Raw genomic sequence first — 26,354 nt, forward strand, 5'->3', positions numbered from 1 at the left:
AACTGCATAATAAGAGTGTAATATTATTTTTTCCCTGAGATGTATATGGCAGTCAAAGAAAATAATTTAACCGAAGTTTCATGTTAGTGCTAATCGATAGTTGAAACTTGAAGCGTCTAACACATTTGAGGTGACTAAAATATAAGCTGATTTAACACAAATTTCTACTAAATGAATAGACAGAGCAAATGTAGGAATAGATGGTAAACAAAGATTAACAAGGCTATATTTTTGTGAAAACTCCAAAGGAATGGACCCTTTTTTTTTCCTTTGTAGCACAATTGGTGCCCTAAAAATATCAGATGTACTGATTAGTATCATGAAAATGTTTATAAGCATGAATAACAACATACATATAAGAATATAAGAAGTGATCAATTAGATGTCCCAACCTGACTTTAAAATAGAGGAAAAGCATCCAACATCAACATTATCTTGACTAAGACATATCGGTTCAGCAGGATTCGAAGAGTTTGTATTTCTAAGAATACGCTTAGTTGTTGCCTCTCTTTTATTGAGGCTTCGTTGTAGCAGAAGTGTTTTTTTCAGATGTCAGCATATTTTGATAAATTTCGCGTTGTTTGACATTCTTATTGTAAAACTCTGTTGTGTTGGCAGGATGCTTTGTTGTTTGTTGAGGATTCATTGATACTGTAATCACTTTACTAATCTATAACGCAGCACCAACATTGTTAAGAATCACAACAATGGTAAATTGAATATATACAAACATTCTATTTTAGAGAGAATTTACCATATAATTGGGATCGTAAAGAATCACAACGCCAATAAATTGAATATATACAATAATTCAAAGATTCTATATTGGAAAGAATTTAACAAATAATTTAGAGCATAGTTTTTTTTAAAGCATGACTATGATTTAAGGTAGGAATGTTAATTTGGAGGCACACAAAGGGAAAACATGAATTCGTTATTTCTATTTTATTGAAGTGATAATTGTAACGTTAGAGTGAGTGAAAATGCCCAATTTTTCAATGTAGCAAACTGATTAGTAACAATGTTCTTAATTACCATTCCATTTTTCAGTCGGTCGTTTCATTTTGCATTTCCATCAGACACCAAAATGAAAATTCAGGGGAAAAAATCTATTAGTGTTTTGGTAGATGTTTGAGAACCTAATCACCAAGTAGTTCAAAATTATAAGTAAAGGTAAGTTCAAAATTATAAGTAAAGGTAAGCAGGGAAGTGTGAAAGAGTTAACTAAATGTATAGGAGTTCCCTGATGAATTAGTTAACTCTAGTTAAGTTTACAGTATTAGTTACATTATACATTACACTGTTAGTAATGCAAATTACATGATTAGTTGTATTGTTAGTTACAATCAGTTAGAAGTAGTTTGTTAGCAGAGTCTGTTACAGAATTGTATAAATACATGTATTGAGCATTGTGAATAGCTAATGAAGGAAAATTTCTCTCTCTGCAACTTGTTTCCATCTTCTCCAGAATTCATAAATTCATCATGGTATCAGAGCAATTCGAGCTTGCAATGAGAGATTTCCTCATCCAACAGTAACATTTCTTGAGTGTTCTTCAGCTCAATTCAGCTCAGTATCAAGCAATTTCTCTATTTTCTTCAGCTTATTTTTTTTTTAATTTCGATGGGCACTTCTGGAGCTGCTGCAGAGCATCAACTGGGCACTACCATGGCGGTTGCTACCATTGATCACCTACATCCTCTATACCTGTATCTACGACTTTTGTCATATGAAAGGTCATCTGCGTATTGATTATATTAAGCTGTTGAACTGTGATTTTTGTCATAAGACTGGTCACCTAAAGCTAAATTGTTATAAGTTGAATGGTTATCCTCCACACTACAAAGGAAAAAGAGAAGTTGTTGTGGCTGGAAACTCAATGTATGATGCAGGGTCGGTACATAGGCAAGACTCAATGACAATGGCACCTTATCAACAATGTCCACCTCTTTCACCTTACTACATACCACCTCCACAACCCCAGGTTCAATGTTGCACATGTTCACCCTGCACAACATCAACAGTTGCTTGACATGCTGAATCAGTCATCCATAAATGACACACAGGGGACTGCTAATATGGCAGGTAATCTATCTTTATCTCAGCCTGTTTTAGTAGACTGGATAGTGGATATTGGTGCCTCCCACCACATGATTAGTAATCCTCATTTGTTACATCATAAAGGCCTGATAGATAATGCAGGGCATGTCCAAATGCCCACTGGTACCTCTGCCAAAATCTCACACATTGGGGACTGCCACATTGGAGGAGGTGATATTCTTAAAAATGTTTTATGTGTGCCAGCATTCAAGGTCAATCTTATGTCAGTATCACAGGTGACAAAAGACTTGAATTGTTGTGTCACTTTTTACCCAAAATGTTGTATTTTTCAGGACCTCTCATCTGGGAAAGTGAGGGTGATTGGTAAGGAGAAGAATGGGTTGTACACATTGTGTTCACAAATGGAAGTCAAAGATAAAGTTTCACAATGATGTTTAGCAGTCACACAAGAAGTTGATGGTACTGTGTGGCATAAAAGGTTCTGTCATGTTCCCATGAATGTACTTAGGAAGATTCCTAATTTTCATAGTCTTGGTGACAAGTTTGCATTACATAATTGTGAAGTCTGTCCACTAGCTAGACAGACTAGGTTGCCTTTTACACATAATACTAGCAATATCTACATGTATTTTCCAATTACTACACATGGATGTTTGGGGTCCCTATAAAGTGGAAACTTTTGATGGAATGCGTTATTTCTTGACTATTGTAGATGATTACTCTAGATGGACATGGATCTTTTTAATGAGGCTTAAATCTGATGTTGTTGGTTTGTTGAAACAATTCTTTGTTGATACTGAAACACAGTTTGATATTAAGATCAAGAGGGTCAGGTCTGACAATGGATCTGAGTTTTTTTAACACCAATTGTAATGCTTTGTTTAAACTTTATGGAGTTGTGCATGAAAGTTCTTGTCCATACACACCACAACAAAATGGTGTGGTGGAAAGGAAACACAGACACATTCTTGAAACTGCAAGGGCAATCAAATTTCAGGCTGGTTTTCCAGACAGGTTTTGGGGATTTTTCATTCATGCAGCAGTATATGTATTAAACAGGATCCCTTCCACTGTTTTAGCAGATCTATCACCATTTGAAAAGTTTTTTGAAAAACCACCATCATTTGAGCACATGAGAACTATAGGTTGTTTGTGTTTTTCCACAAATCTTCCTAAGCAGGATAAGTTTGGTCCAAGGGCTGTAAGAGTTGTATTTGTGGGTTATGGAACTACTCAAAAGGGCTATAGGTTATATGATTTAGAGAACAAGAGTTTCTTTATCAGCAGGGATGTGATGTTCATAGAGGATGTCTTTCCATTCAAAGATACTTTGACTGATCAACAACATAGTTTGCTTGCTCACAAACAATTTGACTTTGATGATTTAGTCACAGCTTCTATTGTGCCAATACCTCCTTCTCCATCTACTAGGATTGTGCCAGAGGAAGTTGTCCAACTACAGGTTGATGAAGTTGCAACTTCTGTTGCACCAGCTGATGTTATTCCTGCAACCCCAATGAGAAAATCTACTAGAGATGTCAGACCTCCTATTTGGCATAAGGACTATGTCACAAAAGCTAGCACAAATGGATGTATTTACCCAATTGCCTCAGTTGTGAATTACACTAACTTGTCTTCTTACTACCAGAGTTTTGTTTCTAAATTCTCTACAGATATTGAACCTACCGGTTACACAGAGGCATCACAAGATACAAGGTGGATAGAAGCTATGAAATGTGAGATTAAAGCTTTGGAAGAGAACAAGACATGGGAAGTGGTAGAACTGTCAAAAGGAAAGAAAGTTATAGGGTGCAAGTGGGTTTATAAAATCAAATACAATGCAGATGGTACTATAGAAAGGTTCAAAGCAAGATTAATTGCAAAAGGATACAATCAGAAGAAGGGTTTTGACTATCAAGAGACTTTCTCACCTGTGGTAAAAATGGCTACTGTAAGGTCAGTAATCTCTCTTTCAGTTGCTAACCATTGGCCCATACACCAAATGGATGTGTACAATGCCTTCTTGCAAGGAGATTTGTATGAGGAAGTGTATATGGATTTGCCTGATGGTTTTAATAACAGACTTGGGCATAATTAGGCTTGTAGACTATTGAAATCACTCTCTATGGGCTTCTAGGCAATGGAATATTAAACTTACTACTACATTGGTTGCATCAGGTTTTCACTAGAGCACTAGAGACTATTATTTGTTCACTAAGAAGAGTGATGGTAAACTTGTCATAGTTCTCATATATGTAGATGACTTACTACTTTCTATCTTGATGCATGAGACTAGATAAGCATTACAGGCTGCATTCAAGATTAAAGACCTGGGAAAACTTCGATATTTTCTTGGTCTAGAATTTGCTAGAAGTAAGGAAGACATTTTGATACATCAGAGAAAATATGCTTTGGAACTTATAGCAGACGTGGGGTTAGCAAGAGCTAAACCAGTCTCCACACCAATGGAACTGAACCAAAAACTCACTACCACTGAGTTTGACACTAATATACCATCTGGGAAGCAAGATCCTTCACTAGCAGACCCTGCCAATTATCAGAGATTGATTGGAAGGTTGTTGTATCTCACCACCACTAGACCTGATATCTCATTTACAGTTCAATGTTTGAGTCAGTTTATGCACTCACCAAAGAAGTCACATATGGATGTTGTACTTAGGTTGGTCAGATACCTAAAGTCAGCGCCAGGGATGGGAATTCTGATGTCATCTCATGGAGGTAATGAACTGAAAGTCTTCTGTGATGCTGACTGGGGTGCATGCATTAACAGTAGAAGATCAATCACATGTTATCTTGTTCAGTATGGAGGTTCTCCTACATCATAGAAGTCAAAGAAACAACTCACAGTCTATAGGAGCTCAGCTGAAGCTGAGTATAGAGCTATGGCTTCAACTGTCGCTGAGATAGTTTGGGTTGTTAGCTTATTTCAAGAGCTTGGTGTTAGTATTTCACAACATGTGTCTCTCTATTCTGACAGCACTTCAGCTCTTCAGATTGCCCCTAACCCCGTGTTTCATGATAGAACAAAACACATTGATATTGATTGCCATTTTATTAGGGAAAAGATTCGGGATGGGCTGTTTGTCACTACATATATTCCTTCTGCAGATCAGCCTGCAGATATTCTTACAAAAGCGCTTGGGGTCCACTCTCATTCTCATCTCATGTCCAAGCTAGGAATGAAGAACATCTTTATAGCTCCTAGCTTGAAGGAGGGTGTGAAAGAGTTAACTAAATGTATAGGAGTTCCCTGATGAATTAGTTAACTCTAGTTAAGTTTACAATATTAGTTACATTATGCATTGCACTGTTAGTAATGCAAATTACATGATTAGTTGTATTGTTAGTTACAATTAGTTAGAAGTAGTTTGTTAGCAGAGTCGGTTACATGATTGTATAAATACATGTATTGAGCATTGTGAATAGCTAATGAAGGAAAATTTCTCTCTCTGCAACTTGTTTCCATCTTCTCCAGAATTTTGGAATTATGCACAGAATTCATAAATTCATCAGGAAGCAAGCTAAATCTTTCACTGAAAGAAGCACCCGACAAATATATTTTTAAAATTAAAACCCAAAAACAATATAAAGCGAAGAGAAAAGAGTAGAAAACTCTTACGTGGTAGTTAACTGTACAACCAGCGAATATATTGAGCAGCAATTTCAACAAACAGAAGGAGGAAGATGATGATAAACCAAGAAGTGGGAAGGAAGAAAAGGAAAAGCAAAAGATGTAGAGAAGGAGAAACAAAAAGTTTGTAGAAATTTGCTTAAAAAAGAGCAAATGAGTACACGTTTCCTTAAGAAACAACAGATGAGTACACATGTAGAATGAATGGGCTCCAAATCAGAGAAAGCAATATTGTACGCTCTATTCTCATCTATTATATAGGGTAAAATGATGGAAATGCCCTCTTGACCCTAAGCTCCTTTATTCTCATCTATTATATGAGTACACGTGTTGAATGAATGGGCTCTCTATTCTCATATATATATATATATAGATTTGGATGCCCTTTTTTACTCTTTTTTATTTACGTTTTGTTTGTCTGTATAAATGGTATATTTTAGGGCTAATAACCGAGTTTTTGAAGCGATTGTTTGCGTGGATAAAGGAAATTTTTTTTTATCACAAACATGTACTTTCTTTGACGTTATTTAAGGCATAATAAGACTACCCACATACAACATTTTTGAAATATTTTATGTTGTCAATTATCATGATTTATAGTATTTTTACGATAGATTCACTTCAAGAATCAGTGAAATTTTTTGTATTTTTTTTCAAAACATATTTTATGTTGTCAATTATCATGATTTATAGTATTTTTACGCAATTTTTAAATATAAAAAAAAAGACAAATAAATTAAAATGGACCCAATATATGTTATTTTTGTTGTCTCAATTTATGTGACACAAATGAAATTTGGAGGGTCATCCAAATTTTCATACTTTTTTTAAAAATGTTTGAAGTTATTAATTATTGTGATTTATAATATTTTTATGTAACTTTGAAATAATGTACATTACTAGTCACTTTGTCCTAATTTATGTGATATGGATAAAATTACAAAATTAACCCTTTTAAAATGTCTTTTAGATATTTTAAGTTGTTAATTATTATTATTTATAATACTTTTTTGGTAATATTAAAATGATATGTGTTATTTTTTCTGTCCCAATATATGTGAGCCTGATAGAATTCTGAGAGTGAACCTATTTTATTATATAGCTTTTAAATATTTTAAAGCTTTTTAAGTCATTTGTAAATGATATATGTTGCTTCCTTGATTGAGATTTTTCCATTTGTGAGATATATATATATACATATCGTGCTATGCACGGGCCTAATAATATAAATGATATGTTTTGGGGCTAATAATCGAGTTTTTGAAGTGATTGTTTGTGTGGATAAAAGAATAAGTTTATTTATCACAAACCTGTACTTTCTTTGACGCTATTTAAGGCATAATAAGACTACTCACATGCAACATTTTTGAAATATTTAATGTTGTCAATTATCATGATTTATAGAATTTTTACGATAGATTCACTTCAAGAATCAGTGAGATTTTTTGTATTTTTTTTCAAAATATATTTTATGTTGTCAATTATCATTATTTATAGTATGCAATTTTTAAAAATAAAAAAAATAAGACAAATAAATTAAAATGGACCCAATATATGTTATTTTTGTTGTCTCAATTTATGTGACACAAATGAAATTTGGAGAGTCATCCAAATTTTCATATTTTTTTTTAAAATGTTTGAAGTTATTAATTATTGTGATTTATAATATTTTTATGTAACTTTGAAATAATGTACATTACTGGTCACTTTGTCCTAATTTATGTGATATGTATAAAATTACAAAATTAACCCTTTTAAAATGTCTTTTAGATATTTTAAGTTGTTAATTATTATTATTTATAATACTTTTTTGGTAATTAAAATGATATGTGTTATTTCTTCTGTCTCAATATATGTGAGCCTGATAGAATTCTGAGAGTGAACCTATTTTATTATATAGCTTTTAAATATTTTAAAGCTTTTTAAGTCATTTGTAAATGATATATGTTGCTTCCTTGATTGAGATTTTTCCATTTGTGAGATATATATATATACATATTCTATATTATTTTAAAAGAGAGTTTATGCCCAAGTTGTACTATATAATAAATATAATATATAATATTCAAGAAAGTCTCAATCTTGAATATTATATATTATAGTTGGGTACGTATAAACTTCCTTTTAAAAGTCCCACAAGTATAATATATAATATTCAAGATTGGGAAAAGTCCCAATCTTGAATATTATATATTATACTTGGGCCTAAACTCTCTTTTATAATATAGTAGAATCTTATCATTCTTAAGTTAAATTTGGGTTAGTTTGTTTGTCTTTTTATTGATTTTTTCATGTATCTATATATAATGGGTTATAATTTGTAATGTATGAATTAGACGATTATTGAGTCTGAAGTGGATTACAAATAAAAACTGAGTTCATTACTCAGATCATCCAAAAATTCAAAATTACCTAGCAAAATATGTTTCTTTTTGTTGGTAATATAAACATCGCTTAACCATGTTTATTTACTTACAAAGTCTCTCAACTACTTAAATATTTTTGTTTTAACCTCTAAATTATCAACTTTTGTTATTTTTTTAAATAATATGATTGAACTTTAGGCAAAAATGATTGATATTGAGTAGTCATATATAACTTCAAACTTTGTCAAATTTAACTTCTGACATCGTGGATTTGAAGTAATAATATATATAGTTTTTTGTTTTTTAAAAAAAAAGATAGATACACGTTTAATGGAGATGTGAAACAGAATGTCTTATGAAAATTTTGCCATAAATCAGTCGATCAAAATAAAAAGTTGTGTTGGTCTTTAATTTTTATCCTTCATGATTATTAAAAAAATGGCGGGACATAAGTTTATATTTATGCATTATAATATCTCAAATTATATTCGACATGTTAAAAAACTTATACTCATTAGATATTTATTCAATTACTTAGGACAAAAACTAAAGGACCAGACAAATCACACGATTAAATGGGTCAAAGGCAATATGAGTCCATAAAATAATTGGGTTTATATGCATGGGTCAGTTTTGGGTTTATTTGGGCCTTGAAAATACGATTTGTCAATTCTACTGAATTGCTTCTTCTCTGCTCCCGCCGTCACATCGCCGTTTCCGGCAGCGAGTAAAAATCTCCGCCACCGTCAACCTCCACCGTTGCTCTGTCATCTCACTGCAACTCCTCCACCTCCGCCGTGAATCGCCGTTAACGGAATCGAGAAAAGCCATCATCTTTGCTCCGTTATCTTACTGTAACTCCTCCTTCTCCGTCGTCACACTGCCGTCGCGGCGAATCCACTCAAATTATGCAAAATATGGAAGTAGAGAGAGTTTTTATTGGAGCAGGGTGTAATAGAGTAGTGAATAACGTTTCATGGGGTGCTTCTGGTTTAGTTTCTTTTGGTGCCCAAAATGGTGTAGCTATTTTCTGTCCAAAGGTTCTTCTTTTTCCACTTTCAGCTTGAATATTTTTATTAATTTTTTGAAATTTATGTTTGTATATTTCTTAATCAGACAGCTCAAATCTTGACTACACTACCTGGTCATAAAGCTTCTGTGAATTGTACCCTTTGGCTTCCCAATAGCAAGTTTGCATTCAAAGGTACTGCCTTTTTAAAAAAAAAGAACTTACAGCCTGCTTGGATGGTTATTACCTATTGTATTGTATTGTATTGTATTGTATTGTATTATGTTGTTAGTTTAAATATAATGTTTGTTTTGATTGTTCCTTAAATTTTTTTTTAAAAAGAACTTACAGCCTGTTTGGATGGTTATTACCAATTGTATTGTATTGTATTATGTTGTTAGTTTAAATATAATGTTTGTTTTGATTGTTCCTTAAATTTTAACTTATTGTAGCGTTAAATTCGTATTTAGGTAATATAAGATTGATTTGGTGGGGTCGCATGTTACCTTTTTTTACCTTATAGCCTGTTTGGATGGTTGTTACCTAGTGTATTGTGTTGTTAGTTTAAATTTAACGCTTGTGTTGATTACTCTTTAATTTTTGTCGTACGGTAACGTTAAATTCATCTCTAGGTAAGACGAAAAGTCCCATTTTGTATAAAACCGATTTGGTGGGATCACACGTTACCTTGTATTGTGTTGTTAGTTTAAATATAATGTTTGTTTTGATAGTACCTTAAATTTTATTGTATTGTATCATTTAATCTTTAGGTAAGATGAAAAGTCCCATTTTGTTTAAGACCGCCTTGGTGTGATCTGTCATTCCCTTTTTTTTTTTCTCATTTTGTTTTTACCTATCATATTTTATCCTTAACCATATTTTTTATGGTAACTCCACCCCATACCCTATTTTTACTTGTAGATTTATCCTTCAAATTATTGATGTGTGACATTATGTAACAACGGAAAATGATTTAATCTATCCGGTCATTGTATCCATCAAAATAATGCAATACGAGACATTATGAAACAACAACCATCCAAACAAAGTGTTAGATATTTTTTTTGAAACTGGTAACATGTAACAGAGTGTTAGATATTTGTGCTTATATTTGGCCTTGATACAGTTGTTCCAACATAGTTAGTTAGGTTGCAGAATTGGAGAGTTAGGTGATGGAAGGTAAGTACTCCATTTTAATTTATGTGTTATTTTCTTTTTTAGTCTTCGTAAAAAAGAATGCCTCTTTCTATAAATACCAACTCATTAAATCCAACATATTACGCGTCATCTTTAAGATCACAAGATTTAAAAAATCTCCGTTACTTTCTTAGCGTGCATAGTCAAACTAAGACACTCAAATTGAAATGGAGGGAGTATAATTTGTGTTGCTATAAGTGGTGTAAATAATGGTTTCATTAACTAATTAGGTTACTTCTAACTTATTTTACTAGTCTAGTCTTAGTTATAAAAGTTAGTGGTTGTGGAGGACTAGTATCATTAGCTGTTCATAGTACAATACTTCAGCTGAAAAGCAGGGGATGAAAGATCTAAGGAACCTTAATTTACTAATATTATGTTAGATCTTTTACTTACTCATAATTTTTACCCTTTTTTCCCCGAGTATGGCTTTTGCACTTAACTTAGTTGTTCTATAACATTCAAAAATTACCTGCTTCACTAATCACCTTTTCTGTCGAGTCGCTAAATATGTAAATATTTTACATGTCTTTCGGGAACAGCTTCTACCTCCATGAGGTAGGGGTAAGGTCTCGTACACTCTACCCTCCCCACGCTCCCTGTACCCCACCTGTGGGATTACACCGGGTATGTTGTTGTTGTTGTAATGACTGGATATTCAAGCTAAATGTAAATAGTTTGCTAAATGTACAAACAATGAGCAATTTATAAAACGTTCTTTTTCCTTATTGTTGGTGAGAGAAAAGCTGTAATTATCTCTTTTTATTTGTGTAGTGTATTATTGAATATCACCTTATAAGGTAATGTTAAGTTTTGCATACACACTTCCCTTCTCAGACCCCACTAGGAATATTGTTGTATTAGTATTATTGAATATGAGAACGCACCCAATTATTTCCTTTTCTAGAGAAGTTTTTATTTCCTTGCTTCTATGAACAAATGTTCCGAAGGTTTGTCACTGCAGCTTCTATCAATTATTAAGTAAAGCTTTGTGTATTGCAGCTAAGCAGCTGGAACAACATTTTTTGCTTTCTGGAGATGCGGAAGGTGTAATAATTTTGTGGGAGTATTCTCTTGTGGATGCGAAGGTAGTCATTTGCTTGTTCCAACATTCTCTTGTTACCCTACACTGATTCCCTCAACCCCCAATAGGAAAGAATGATACACTAAAAAATGTTTCATTTTCTTGGATTGAGAGAGAGGGGGAGGGGATGAAAAGATAGTTTGAGATGGTAAGCCAGTATCCTTGAAACTTTTTTTTTTTTTTTCAGTATCCTTGAAACTTATCACCAAGACTATAGAATGGACAGTTAAAATAGATACAATTTGTTTTTTGATTTTCTTATTATTCTCCTTAAAGATGTATTTGCCTCTTTACCTTTCTCATCAAAAAAATGTATTTGTCTCTTTACCTATTTCATCAAAAACATGTATTTGCCTTTAAGTCCTTCATATTTTCTTGTCTTAAAAACACAATTTATTAGCATCTCTTTTCTCTGAGTCCTGAATTTTCCTTTGTCTTCCTTGAGTGGGTAAAAGAAGGCATTTAGTTGTAGTCTTTGCTTGAGAATTTAAAGAAACAACACTTGATTAATGTTCAATTACAGCCAGTTCTCCTGCTTGACTAATTATATTTTTGCTGATAGTGGAGATATGTCTTACAAGTGCCACAAACCCACAAAAAAGGTGTTACCTGCATCACGGCGATCATGGTGTCTCAGCAAGAAGCTGTTTTTGCATCTGCATCCTCTGATGGCACTGTGAATGTATGGGAAGTAGTATTTCCATCTACTCGTGGAGGTGAGAAGAACATATCTTAATTGCTTCACAGTCTAGCTTTAGTCGTTACATGATGATCAACCTTTAAATGAAAAAAGTTGTTACATCATGATTAGCTTCCATTCTACTGTGTAGGAGGTTTCTGCTCCTTTTTGTTCTTAAATTTTGATGCCTTTCTGCAATCACATTGACAGCTGAAATTACTGTGATTTTAGTGTTTTTGGGTTCATCCTTGTAATCAGTAATTTAGCCAATCCGCGTGATGGTCATGTCAATAGTCTGAAATATTATCTGCATTTTCCTGCAATACGTATTGTGTATAGCAGTCCAATATATCCATTGTAATTCCCTTTACGGGCAAAGATGGAACCACTAAACCTCAATCCACACATGTATTACTGTTTAAGAATTTAAGCTAGATTAGATTTTGGTGCCAGGAAGTATTCTACTCTTATAGTTTTTAAGTGGAAGGTAATTCAGTAATTACTCTTTTAGTTTTAGATGGGAGTTAACTAAGTAATCAGTGATCAGCATTTCCTGTCCTCTGTACAGATTTAATTAGGTATATATGGGTGAAATTGTATGAAATATTCTTTCCTTTTTTTCTTTCATACTCTTCATTATGTCATAAAAATCTGAACTGGAATTGAGAGAGATAACTGTCAAGGTCCATGGGATCTGAAAATTCATGCACAAATTGCTTTACCCGTATGTATATTCTCCCGTCAAGTGATTTATCTTACTGTTATGTAGTTTTTGGTGCTAATATTACCTCTATGTTTGATCTGTCTTTTGTAGGTGATTGCAAATTGTCATGCTCGGATTCTCTGTTTGTTGGTCAGAAACCTATGGTTGCTCTTTCACTAGCAGAGCTCCCAGGGAATAGCAAGCAGCTGGTTCTGGCCATGGGAGGATTGGACAATAAAATTCATCTATATTGTGGTGAGAGAAATGGAAAAGTATGAAACAGCAATTCATATTTCTTGTGCATTTGCTTACATTACCGTCTCCTTTGCTAATAATAAACCTTGTTTCTGTTTTTATGTCGCAGTTTCTTCGTGCTTGTGAGTTAAAGGCTCATACAGACTGGATTAGGAGTTTAGATCTCTCATTGCCTGTGTATGTGAATGGTGAAACTAGTCTTCTACTTGTAAGTTCATCTCAAGACAAAGGCATTCGCATATGGAAGATGACCTTACAGGATTCTTCAGCTAGTAACAAGAAGCAACAAACGAGCTTGGCTTCTTACATTAAAGGTCCTGTTCTTGTAGCTGGCTCATCCTCTTATCAGATCTCTATGGAATCTCTCCTCATTGGGCATGAGGATTGGGTATACTCAGTGGAATGGCAGCCGCCATCGACTTCTTCTGTTGAGGGAATTGAGTGTTTTCAGCCTCAAAGCATTTTATCTGCATCCATGGATAAGACAATGTTGATCTGGCAACCTGAAAAGACAACTGGTATCTGGATGAATGTAGTTACGGTTGGGGAATTAAGTCACTGTGCTCTGGGATTTTATGGTGGCCACTGGAGTCCAAATGCAGATTCTATTTTAGCTCATGGATATGGTGGATCTTTTCACCTCTGGAAAAATGTTGGTATTGAGTATGATGATTGGAAGCCACAAAAAGTTCCATCCGGACACTTTGCTGCAGTGTCGGACATCGCCTGGGCTAGATGTGGGGAATATATGATGTCTGTCAGTCATGATCAGGTAATCTTATTGCACTTAGAAATTCAATTTTTTGGAATGGTATATGTTGATTTAAGCTATTTGTGAGCAGAATGGTGACATTGTTTATTTTCCCACCTAATGAACACCTTGTTAACAGCAAAGAAATTTTGTTTTAGTTACCCAGTAAATAACAAAGAAAATGAGCTTTTTTTTCAAGGTAGAATATTACAATGAAGTGGAATGTGTACATAAACTAAATCAAGTATATTATCATTTATCAGGTAAATAGAGTTTTCAATGTTACTGCAGATTGGTCAGGGTAACATCATGGAAGAGGCTTATCGCCTTAAACAATGCTGTCAAAGTTAATAGAACAAACATATCCCTTATATATGTTGTTCTGAAGGAAAATGATCTTGAAGTATTCTAGATGCCTGAAATAGCACATTCAGCAACACCTTGCATTCTTGAATTGTTGTCTTTGATGGTTACAAATTGACCAAGTAAATGTTATTCCAAGAGGGAAATGACCTTGTGAAGATAAAAAAGCAATAGTTTCCACATTCTCAACAGAAAAAAAAATTGTTCCCTTGGAAATCCTAGCATTCCTCACAAATCATCCTACACATAATGCACCTATGGGGCTTATGGCTCCCGGCTGTGGCAGTCATGGGTGTTATGTTAAGCCTCTTAATTGACTTCTTGCTATCTCTTAACTAACCCAACTTTTTCCATCTTGTTGTTGCTGAATGTGTCAACCATTCTGGTTCACTCACCGAAATAATATTTGCAGCTACTTTATCTCGGTATAGATTATTAACTCATTTCCCAAGTATCCTTAGCATCTCTAATATATTTGTTCTAATTTCCTCCATGCGACAAAGTGTCAAAGTTGTAGAAAAGCTAATCTTAAATGCATTTGCTAGGATGCAAAATCGTGAGAGGTGATATTAGTCCAATTGGTTTTGTCGCTGCTGCAATTAGGAGAAATACAAATAAATCAGCAAGGGAAAGACTAGTCCATTTCTTATTGCACAAAACATGTTGTCCACTTCCTAAGTAGGCCATCATTAATATTTAGGGATTACTGATCATTCCAAGGATGGTGTTCTTAACCATTACTAACAAAGGTGTACTGTGGATACTTTAAGATGAAGGATATGTATCACTTCTTTGTGTTAGTGCGCTCATGAGAATTGTCAGATGGGATTTTAGTTTCACTGTAAGCTGTTTGGGACCCCATGCATTTTGTTTTGCCTGTAACATCTTCTATAGCTAGATCAGACATTGTTTTGGTTTACCTGATGAACTTTGAGCGATGGACTACGCTTAAAATTTGAAAATTATCCAATATGCTGATTGTGCTGTAGGCTCACTGCTACGCACTACCATGACTTCATCGCTGTGGAAACTCAATATATGTCCTTAAGCTGTAGGTTGATTTCTAATCAGCAAACAATTACGGTGAACAAGTTCTCTGAACCTGTTAATTGGTTTTGGTTATCCTTTTCCACAAGTTGTTTCTTTTTCCTTCTCTGTTGTGTTTAAATTATACGAGTCAATGAAGTAAAGATTTTGGAAGGAGCTCTAGTAGGCAATATTACTGCTTTGTCAAGTTACTGATTTTCTTTTTGAACTTGCAATTTTTTCCAGCTTTTGGAAATATTAAACATGCTTAGTCTTGAACTGGGGTTCATAATGGTCAAGTATCCATGCATTTTATCTCTTGCTTTCTCTTCTGCTGCATACCTGGTCAAGTACCCATGAATTTTATTTCCCTATTTCATACTCTCTTCTAATGAATAAATTATCGATCTTCTGGGCTCAATCTTTAGTTTTTGGCAGACTACTAGAGTATTTGCTCCTTGGCTCAACAATACAAGCGTAGAGAATGAAGAATCCTGGCATGAAATTGCTCGCCCTCAAGTTCATGGTCATGACATAAATTGTGTCACAGTAATCAAAGGAAAAGGAAATCATCGTTTTGTTGGCGGGGCAGACGAGAAAGTTGCAAGAGTTTTTGAATCTCCTCTATCCTTTCTGAAAACGTTGAGCCATGTTACATCAGACAACTCTAGTTTTTCTGCTGACATTCAAGCTGATGTGCAGATATTAGGCGCAAATATGTCTGCTCTAGGTCTATCGCAGAAACCTATTTATGTTCAGGGTGAGTTTTCTAGTCTACTGTGTGATATCATTTTTGCATATTAACATAAAAGATATTCATTTATTTTTCCATCATCACTTTGATGTTACAAGGTGATATATAACTGAGTTGTTGACCTGTCAAAATTAACTGTAAGGACCTTCTGTTAACCACATACTGAATTAGGCTTAATTTGATGTGTTAATGAGTCTTTTTCAACTTTGCTTAAAGAGCTGTGATATCTCATGCACAGTGTTCTGATACAAATAGAGATTATCCTGAATGGCTCCTTCGAAGACCCTTATATTTTTAAATATCTGATACACCTAAATCTATCATTTGCAGCAGCATCGACACCAACAGACAGAAGCAATACGGAAGGTTTTGATACTCTAGAAACTGTTCCTGAAGCAGTTCCAGTTGTCTTGACAGAGCCACCTATTGAAGAGCAATTGGCATGGCATACTCTATGGCCCGAATCACACAAACTTTATGGTCATGGGAATGAGCTTTTTTCTCTATGTTGTGATCATGATGGAAAGCTTGTAGCTTCATCCTGCAAGGTTTAACATCCTTTCCCTTGTTTCTTTTCCCTTCTTTTTGGGTAACATGTTGACACATGGTTTTTCCTTGTCATAAACTTTGATTGAGTCTCTTGTTATAGCATCAACTTGGTTATACTTTTGTAAGTGCCCTGATAAAGTTGGTTTTTAGTTTCTGGTCTTAATATGCTTCGATTTAAAAGTTGAAAGAATGCTACTCCAATCTATATATGGTGTTAGTTTTCTTCAATATCTTGACCATGATAAGCCTCTGTTTTATTGGTGTGGGGGCTAGTTGAGGAGTAGCTGGGTTTGATCCTGCGGCGTTCGTACTCCTATGAGAAATCAAATGTCAATCTGCTCATTTTGTTTAAGTTACTGGTGATGCGCATTACCTCAGGAAACTTCTTTACGTTGTTAGAGACCTTTGTGAACTATAGCGACACTTGACGGAATTCACAATATTCTTCTAGATACTCCTTTCAACTTCTAATGATATTCTTTTGTTTTGAAAATAGTCTTTAATTTCTTAATTAATTGTATCTATCCGAAACAGCCTCTCTACCTTCAAGGTAAGGGTAAGGTCTGCGTACACTCTACCCTCCCTAGACAACACTTTGTGTGATTACATTGGGTATTTTATTTTCTTAATTAATTGTGAATACTAATTATGCCAGTGATATACAATCCTGCAGGCTCAATCAGCACCGGTTGCTGAAATATGGCTTTGGCAAGTTGGTTCTTGGAAATCCGTTGGTCGTTTGCAGTCTCATAGTTTAACAGTGACCCAAATGGAGTTCTCTCATGATAACCAGTATCTTTTGGCTGTTTCAAGAGATCGCCACTTCTCTGTTTTTCAAATTAATCATAAAGGTTTGATACTTATCAGCTTTGCCTTTATCTGAAAATCTGTAGAGAAGTTTTGAAAGCTAGGAGAGTATTTAGCTTGTGATAAAACTTTTTGTTCAAGTTTTTATTTTGCCATGTGCTGAAACTCGTCTTTGTGTTATACAGGAACTGATGAGATCAATTACCAGCTCGTAGCTAAGCAAGAAGCACATAAAAGAATAATATGGTCATGTTCTTGGAACCCATTTGGTCATGAATTTGCTACTGGTTCAAGGGACAAGACTGTCAAAATATGGGCTGTGGAAACTGAAACCTCGGTGAAGCTACTGTTGACACTTCCACCTTTCAAAAGCAGTGTCACTGCCCTGTCTTGGTTAGGTATCGATAGCCATAGCAATCGCGGGCTTCTGGCAGTGGGAATGGAAAATGGGCTGATTGAACTATGGAATCTGAATAGCAGAGGAGGAGATGGGCATTTATCAGTCCAAAATGCTTCTCCTGCTGTTAAGTTTGATCCATTTCTATGCCACGTCTCTACTGTTCAACGACTATCTTGGAGAAATCCTCAGAAGAGCGAAGATTCTGAGACCGTGCAGCTTGCCTCCTGTGGAGCTGATCATTGTGTGAGAATATTCAGTGTAACTATTACCTAAGCTACAGAACTTTTGGTAGATAGATGTTTGTTTTAACCTTGTCTTGTTGAAATTGGTTGTGTCAACCTATTGTAATGGTAATAGTCAACTAATTATCATATGTTTGGAGACGGCGCTTATTATTAAAATTGCCTACTTCTCTACACAAAAATTACTCATTCAATATTTACACCAAATCAATAGATGTATAACAAATGTTTGCAGATTTTATTTTGTAGTATTGTGCTCCCTTGACTGCAACAAAGGATTAAGCCAGCACGTTTGAGAATTGATGGATAACAGGCAGGGCCAAAACTAAGTAGGGCCGAGGGAGTTCATCCAAACCCCTTTTAACTTTTTTGTGTGCTTAGAACTCTTTCAGTGAAAATCATAGCTCCGCCACTCCTTTACAAAGAACTGGTCCATACACTTTCTGTTCGGGAAAAGGGTAGAACCGAAAATGCAAGATGGTCTAAGCCTTGTTGGACGTGTACAAGATTACCTAATACATGTATGCTGATGAAAGATAACAAGTATTCGGTGAAATATTTGAGATATTTGCAAACTGGTCCAAACATCACTGTTCGATAAAAGGTTCATCCTACTACTGAGTAAAAAAGATACATTCATTGGTACAATAATAATATTTATTACATAATACATACCATCTGAGTGTACATGTATGAAACTCTAGCACTTTTTACTCATCAATTCTTTGGATGAGTCAAAAGGCTTTTACAAATGGCCAGAACTCAAGCTCTAAAATCAAAACCAAAACAAGGAACAATTGGAAGTTGGGATAAGCTTTAGTTGTCACATAGAAACATTTTCAATATACAACACTTAAAAGGATTGCAATGTTCCAAAACAAACAGGAAATTCTCTCTTTATACAAGTGACATGCTTTTTTCTACTTTCGGATTGAAAGGAACTCGAAGCTCCGAAGAGGGTCATCCCGTGTCCCCTTACGTGAGAAAGGTGATGGTTTTGGTTCCATACCTGGATGAATTCTTTGTGTGGTAGACACACGCCCATTGCTTGACACTAGTCTGCTCGACCGACTATCAGTGATGGTGGGATCACCAGAAGAGCTCGGTCTGCTGCTAGAAATGGCAGCCCTTTTTGAAGAGCTTCCGTTTCTTGAGGTACGGCCTCTTTCTGAATCAGCTTGCTGCAACATACAAGAAGATTTATTGATCGTACTACTTAGGCAAAGCATAAAATCCAGCCAGCAAAATGCAAAGACGGAACTAGGAAAAACAGATAGGGGACTAAAAGTATGCAAAAACACAACACCTGAAATTCAGACCTACGACCTAAAACAATGCAATTTTTTGCCACCTATGCTACTACACAAGAAGCTTCCCTTATGTTGAGGGGGATTCAATGGTTCATATATATAAACAAGAACACATTATGATTTTCGATGAGGAGGATTCAATTGAACCCCCTTCAATACCTGTAGCTCCACCCTGGCTAAATGCCAGTAATCGGGAGGCTCATGCCATAAAGGAAAAATATATATACATCTATTTCAAAGAAAGGCAGCGCGGTGAAAGAAACATCCCATGTTTATGCTGGATCCGAAGAAGGGCTACACCCCAAGAGTGTGTAATGTAGGCAGTTACCCGCCTACCTTGATGCAAGCATCAGTGGCTGATTCCACCACTCGAACCCGTGACTTACATGGGTCACACGGAGACAACTAATATATGACAATGAGTTAATAAATTTAGTTTCTCTTCCACGACGATTTTCATTCAGGATTGAGGCATAGTTATTCTACTACTATTTTAGAAGACAGGGTTAATACACACCTATAAATGAAGAAGTTCTAAACAGATGGCTAGCTAGTAGTTAGTGGTTGCTACTTCTAAAAAAAGTACAAAGATTGGCAAGTTACCACACTATGCAAGAACATATAAGGCAACTAAAACAGCTCCAACTCTGAAATGGAATTGAAGAAAGGGATCTTTTTGGGTTCCTTTTCTTTCTTAGAAAATAGGGAATGATCAATACCACATCTTTAGATGAAGTCATATCCTCTGAAGTCTTGTGTCTGGAGTACTCCCCATGCTTTCCCGTACCAGAAGCATTCCTTCTAGAAAATGCTTCAACAGCACCAGAAAACCTGTCTCGAATATCTTGTCCGACTGGATTACAGAATTAAAACATTTTTGTCAAGTGTCAATCTAAGATAAATTGGCAGAAGCAGCAGTAACATTGTTCAACTTTAGCATGAGAAGCTCACATATAATATTCATGAAGCATCTCAGAAAATCAGAAGTTCCAGCAAGGGGCAGAAAACTTATAATTCATGAAACAAGGAACACATGTTCCAGGTTATACAATATGCAAAATCTAGAACAAGAACTCATAGATAGGATATAGTTTCTGAACCTTGTCTTGATGAAATAAGAGTTAAAAGGTTAAAAACACACCTAACGTATCCCGGTTTTTCGAATTTCATACTTGAACTATCAGGTGTGCGAGTTTCCTACCTGAACTATCACCAACTATTTATCAAAACACATCTCAACTATCAGATTTTCCTTTTTCCTACCTGAAACATCACCACCGTTTAGGGAGGAAAACGGAGCAATTGATAGTTGAGGTGTGTTTTAATAAATGGTTGGTGGTAGTCCAGGTAGGAAACTTGTGCGAGCACACCTGATAGTTCAGGTATGAAACTCGAAAAAACGGAATACTTTTAGGTGTGTTTTTGACTCTTCACTCACGAAATAACTAAAGACCAAAAGGAACTAACCAACCTATTGAGATTCATCTTTAATTAATTAATGCAACTACAAAAAGTAAAGAGTGTAATTTTTGAGAATATCCACTACTTCTGTTCAGCTATAATACCTGATGTCCTTCCTGGTCTTTCAGCAGATGGCCCAGCATTTAGCCCGGTACTTCCACCAGGAAGCTGGAAGCAAGAAAATGCACTAGTATCGTTCATAATAACCAAGAAGAGTGAAAAGTAATAATCCAAAGGAATGTTTGAAAAGAACTAACTCGTCCTCTAGAACTGGCACCGATCTGAGGGTACTTCAAAATGGTCCAATCAAAAACATAGTCAAATTGATAACCTGTGTAATGTCAAAGATTAAGATTAAGAGACTAAAATACACATCTATAAGGACAAGAATTGAGTAGTTACAATTAGACAACTTTTGGACCCAAAACTATGTAAAAGAAAAGCAGAGTACTCATTTTGTCCTTTTTAGTTTGTCCCAAAAGAATGTTATACTTCTTTATTTAGAAACAATTTAACTTTGAATTTTCCATTTTATCCTTGATGAGAGGGACTACAGCCACAAAAATGTTTTTGTCTTGTATTAGACCACAATTTTTTTTTAAAACTTCCTTTCCTTTTCTAAACTTTGTGCCCAGTCAAATACCGCCACATAAATTGTCCCTGCCACATAAATTGGGACAGAGAGAGTATTATTTACCTTCACGAATAAACAAATCTCTGAACAACCTCTTCAAATATGAATAGTCAGGTTTATCTTCAAACCGTAATGATCGACAATACTGGAAGTATGATATAAATTCTGAAGGATAGGATTTGCATAACACCTGTTACAGTAAAATATAATCATGTGTGAATTGTCTCATCAGATGATTCATATCGCTAGCAGATAATGCAATCAACAGCTGAACAGCCCAAACTAAGGCCACATATCATCCAAAACCAGCTCAAGATATTATTAGGATAGCCAGGATCAATACATTGAGTGATCTCTACTTCAACAGAAACCAGGTTGAAGTGAAGAATTTCCATCATAGCTTGACAAGATAATATGACATAAGGATGGCTAGGGGTGTCATGACAGATACTTTCATAATTCAAAAATGGTGATGATGGTGTCACAGAATTAAGATGCTTTGATGATCATAACAAGTACCTCTATTGGAGTTAACATCTTCTTCTCACTAATTTTATCATATTTCTGCTTTTTGGTCCCAGCTTTCAGTCCCTGCCATGGAAGGCTGAACCAAGAAGGTATCACCAGGTCAGCAAACAACTCTACAATTTAAATCAGGAAGCCACAGAAAGATGCCAAAACGAAAAGGTGAAATTACCTTCCTCTAAGAAAATACATAAGCACATAGCCAAGAGATTCCAAATCATCTCTTCTGCTTTGCTCTGGCCAAGAAAAAAAAACAAATTGTGAGTTAGAAATGACTCTAAAGCTTCAGTAGTCCCCTGATTATTTGACAACCTAAATGATATACACCTACCAACTCCAAGGTGTGTGTTGACACTGGCATAACGAGCTGTGCCGGTCAGATTCTTGTTTTCTCTGGAAGAATATTGGAAAAAAAAAAACACATCAGAGGCATTCCAGATACGAATGCATAATTGAGGAAAAGAAACAAAGTGAAAAACCAAAATTAGATCGATAGAAGATTTTATAACACAATCTAGTAGTGCCAGCCAATTCAACAATCAATAGTTGCCAAGGCCATCAATAGCAAAGACCTTTCAGTAGGTTCTTCCTTTCAACTAAGACTTGGAAACAAGAAAAAGTTGGCTACAACAATCTTAATGGGATACAGTAGGAGATTGATTGAATTTCATACTTTACTAATCTAAATCTAGTGAAATCCCATTTTCAGAGATAACTTCATTTCAGTACTCTAGTGACTATATGTATTTTGAGTAATACCATCAAAGTAGTCATGGCTAAATTTTCTGAAATACTAGCAATGATACTAAATTTCTCTCTATGCTCGAACCATCTCAGCCTCGCCTCCTGCATCTTGTCCACCACGGAGGCCACTCCCACCTTGTCCCGAATAGATTCAGATCCTATCTATCCTAGAATGCTCTCTCTCTATATAAAGTGAACATATCAAGAAAGGAAAAAAAACAGTAGGCAACAAACATAAAATTATCTCGACAATGGAAACTTGCTAGGAGCACTGAAAGAGAATCAAAACTACCATCCTTTTCCTTATAAAGCTGTGAAATTAGCATCCGGAAAGACAAACAGGACAACTGCAAGGACCAGTCAAGTAACGAAGTGTGATTACCTGTATGGTATATGCTTGTGAGTCTGTAGGTCCCTATACTTTTTGGCAAGCCCAAAGTCGATGGCATAAACCTGTCATTAGAGTTGGAATCAATTTTATTCCAATATAAGGACTTCCAAATTATGCAACATATCTTTTTCATTGAAGCTCTTACTTCAGCACTGATATGGCATTCAGTGATGAACTAAAAACTGAACTTTTTTGAAATAGAAATAGATCTAATTTTATTTTTTTGAAATAGATGTGAACTAAAAACTGAACTAGCAAAGAGAGATATGAACCAATACCGGTTTAGGTGAAGCCATGAAGGAATATTGACATGACATATATTAGAAGCTTTTTCAAACTCTGACAGGACATGAATAAATACCTGATTTGCTTTGCGACCTAAGCCCATTAAAAAGTTGTCTGGCTTTATGTCACGGTGAAGAAATCCTCGTGAGTGCATATACTCAACTCTATTAATCTGAAAATGACATACAGCAAGATTATTACATCAAGACTCATAATCAACGGTTATATAAAAGCTAATCTCTGAAAGGAGTGGCATGACAAAGATGTACTTACTAGTTGATCTGCAAGCATTAAAACTGTTTTCAAAGTGAACTTCCTATTGCAATAGTTGAAGAGGTCTTCCAAACTTGGTCCAAGAAGGTCAATGACCATCACATTGTACTCGCCCTCAACTCCAAACCATTTGAGATTGGGAATCCCGGCTTCATAATTAATGGAAGAGATAAGGAGTCAATTTTCTATTCATCACATTCCTATCCCAAAAGTTCATTGATTAGACAAAACACATAGAACTAATTGGTTGCTACTTTGATTCTACCAAATATTTTCTAATCTGAATAACGTCATGTAAAAGAGGACAGAAAGTACCCAAATACGTAAATAAAAAGGCCCATTCATGCTCATAATTAGGGAAGAAGGGGTCAGTGAATTGAACTTCTGAAAAATAGCATATAATACTCCCCTCCTTTTCTTTTGATTGTATTCCAGAGAAATCAACACAATTGCATCATTGATAGAAAGCCGAGGATATGAAAAATTGAAAAGGACATGAAGAGAGACTTACTTCCTCCTTGGAGAAGCATATATATTTTTGACTCGTAATGAAGTTGAGGGTGCTTCGTCTTGACAGATTCCTGATAGTTGCAGTAATAAGATAAGATGAACAGTTCTACTAAATAGGAAAGCAATCAATACGTAAGATTTAGGAAGAGCGAAACAATTACCATATGTAAGTGCAATGCAAAATCAGAAGAATAGTTGTTTCTTACCATTTTAGTGCTATAACTCTAATAATAATAATAGAAGAGGAGCTAAATGGCATATCAATAATTCAATCAATCAACTACAACTCAATCTGGGTCAACTATATGAATCATCTTTTCATTTGGATGAATACGAATCATCTGTATTTGTTCCCTTATATTTCGACTCATTGCATTCCAATATAAATAATTTGTCTCAGCAGTTCTCCAACTTTCATACTCTAATCTCTACACCGACTTAAGAGTCTCTACCCATTGTGTTCTATTCAGACTGCCATAACTACATAGACATAGCGTAGCAACAACTAAACAGCATGAACCAAACACTAAGCAGCAAAAATTAATATTCACTCCATTTTAATTTGTTTGTCTTACTTTCTTTTTTAGTCTATTGCAAGAAGAATGCCTAATTTGGCAACTCTTGAATTCCAACATCCGCTGTGACATGTTTAAAACCACACGAGTAAAGAACATTTTGGTAGATTATACATATCTTTACTTTAAGACCACAAGATTCAAAAGTCTCTTTATTTTCTTAAAACTCCATGCACAGTCAAACAAACTAAGACAAACAAATTGGAACAGAGGGAGTAAGAATGAGCAACTAGAGACAATACCAGCTTAATGGCAACTTCTTCTCCATTCTGTATATTCACACCTGAACCAATAAAGCAGCAAGAAGCAGAAAACATAAGAAACACAAAAGAGTAGCTAAAAAGCTTCTAAAAACACAAAATTCAAAAGCAAATGAAATGGGGTTGACCATAGAATCAATTCTACCAAGTGACATACCTAAATAAAGCTCACCAAAAGAACCACTCCCAATCTTCCTTCCAAGCTTAAACTTCCCACCCACAACATGATCCATGCTGATTTCAACAACCCCACTTCAGAAATTTCACCAACAACAACAATTTCAACAGCCAAAGTAATTAATTCTCTCAGATTTTCACTCACTTAGATTGGCCAAAAAATCCCAGAAAATCCAAGAAACAATTAACCCCATCAAAACTACTCATACATCTATCCAATTACCACCCCTAAAGATCAAAATCAATTTATAGTTCACAACTTTCAAAAAAATGAAGCCTAAAAATCATCAATCAAAATTTGAAGAAAATTATTGTCCAGCTACATCCTTCTACAAATACCAACACCCATCATCTCCAAATAACCCAACAATGAATAAAAACCCTATCTTTACAAGAAAAATCACCCCATTAATAAAAAAGCAATCTTTCTGCAACCCCAGATGTACAAATTTTAAAAAAAAAGTGTATTGGGGTGTTCTTAAGCTCCTGTTGACAGCTGAAAATATATAAAAAAGGTCAAGAATTCTTGCAATGGAGAAAAAAAGGAGATGGGACAAATGAGGGAAGATTGAGAAGAGAGAGAAAGATTTTCAAAAAAAAAATTAATTTTGTGGAAAAGCAAGCAGCATACAGAGAGAGAGAAGAAGGATTGATTTTGAATTATTTAATATTCTTTTGTTTGTATCTTCTTCTGTTATTTTTTCTCTTGTCTTTGTTTGTTTAACATACTTCTACAAATTTGTTTGGAAGGTCGGAGGATCGGTATCGTTTCATAATATATCATATTGTATTATTATTTTAGCATATTATTTCACCATATCATATATTATAAGATATGAATAGATCAAAGGAATATGAAAAATAGTTGATTAAATAGATTATGTTATAGTTTTAATTTATTAAAAAACATAACTTTAGAAAGGAGAATATAAAAATCATAGGTTAGATAAAATGTTAGTGTGTAATTGAGTGTTGTCTCATTTTCAATAGGAGTTTACTCGGTGAGAGTCTAAAGTATCGTATATATCGTCATATTAATCTTATTTATGTAGTTTTTTGCTTTTGATTTTTATTAACATATGTTGTTTGTTATATTTTGATTGTCGGATCATTTTAGTTGTTATTGCGGTTTCTCAAAGTGCATTGTACTTCTTTCCTTATTAGTTGTTATGTTTTTTTTTATTGTCATTTTTTATAACTATTTTAATTTATTGCGTATGAGCCGAAAGTCTTTTGGGAACAACATCTCTACTAGGAGTAAAGTCGTTTATGTACACTTCATCCTTTTCAAATTTCATTAATGAAGGTAAC

At 34.7% G+C, this 26,354-nt stretch overlaps 2 protein-coding genes across 3 annotated transcripts; one reads left to right on the forward strand and one right to left on the reverse strand.

Moving 5' to 3' along the window:
• Window positions 1–8,713: 8,713 nt before the first annotated feature.
• On the forward strand, window positions 8,714–18,093 carry LOC125872852 (elongator complex protein 2). Of its 2 annotated transcripts, none has more exons than XM_049553652.1 (10): window positions 8,714–9,119; window positions 9,196–9,283; window positions 11,288–11,373; window positions 11,932–12,085; window positions 12,863–13,023; window positions 13,116–13,778; window positions 15,585–15,906; window positions 16,234–16,448; window positions 17,123–17,300; window positions 17,442–18,093. In XM_049553652.1, the coding sequence occupies exons 1-10, from the start codon at window positions 8,988–8,990 to the stop codon at window positions 17,927–17,929; spliced, it is 2,487 nt and encodes an 828-aa protein (XP_049409609.1). In that variant the 5' UTR covers window positions 8,714–8,987; the 3' UTR covers window positions 17,930–18,093. The 2 variants fall into 2 exon arrangements, with proteins under 2 accessions (XP_049409609.1, XP_049409608.1); XM_049553651.1 differs by having other exon boundaries at window positions 16,231–16,448; window positions 17,442–18,092.
• Window positions 18,094–18,494: 401 nt separating this feature from the next.
• LOC125872859 (casein kinase 1-like protein 10) lies at window positions 18,495–25,694 on the reverse strand. Its single transcript, XM_049553655.1, has 14 exons — window positions 25,024–25,694; window positions 24,849–24,889; window positions 24,033–24,102; window positions 23,522–23,670; window positions 23,325–23,420; window positions 22,955–23,025; window positions 22,160–22,221; window positions 22,001–22,064; window positions 21,823–21,907; window positions 21,367–21,493; window positions 20,927–21,000; window positions 20,774–20,837; window positions 19,928–20,061; window positions 18,495–19,079 (listed from the first exon to the last, which is right to left on the reverse strand). Exons 1-14 carry the CDS (start codon window positions 25,097–25,099, stop codon window positions 18,819–18,821), a joined length of 1,374 nt encoding a protein of 457 aa, XP_049409612.1. The 5' UTR covers window positions 25,100–25,694; the 3' UTR covers window positions 18,495–18,818.
• Window positions 25,695–26,354: the final 660 nt, after the last annotated feature.

The sequence above is a fragment of the Solanum stenotomum genome, chromosome 8 (genome assembly GCF_019186545.1).
Source record: "Solanum stenotomum isolate F172 chromosome 8, ASM1918654v1, whole genome shotgun sequence".
Lineage (NCBI taxonomy): Eukaryota > Viridiplantae > Streptophyta > Magnoliopsida > Solanales > Solanaceae > Solanum > Solanum stenotomum.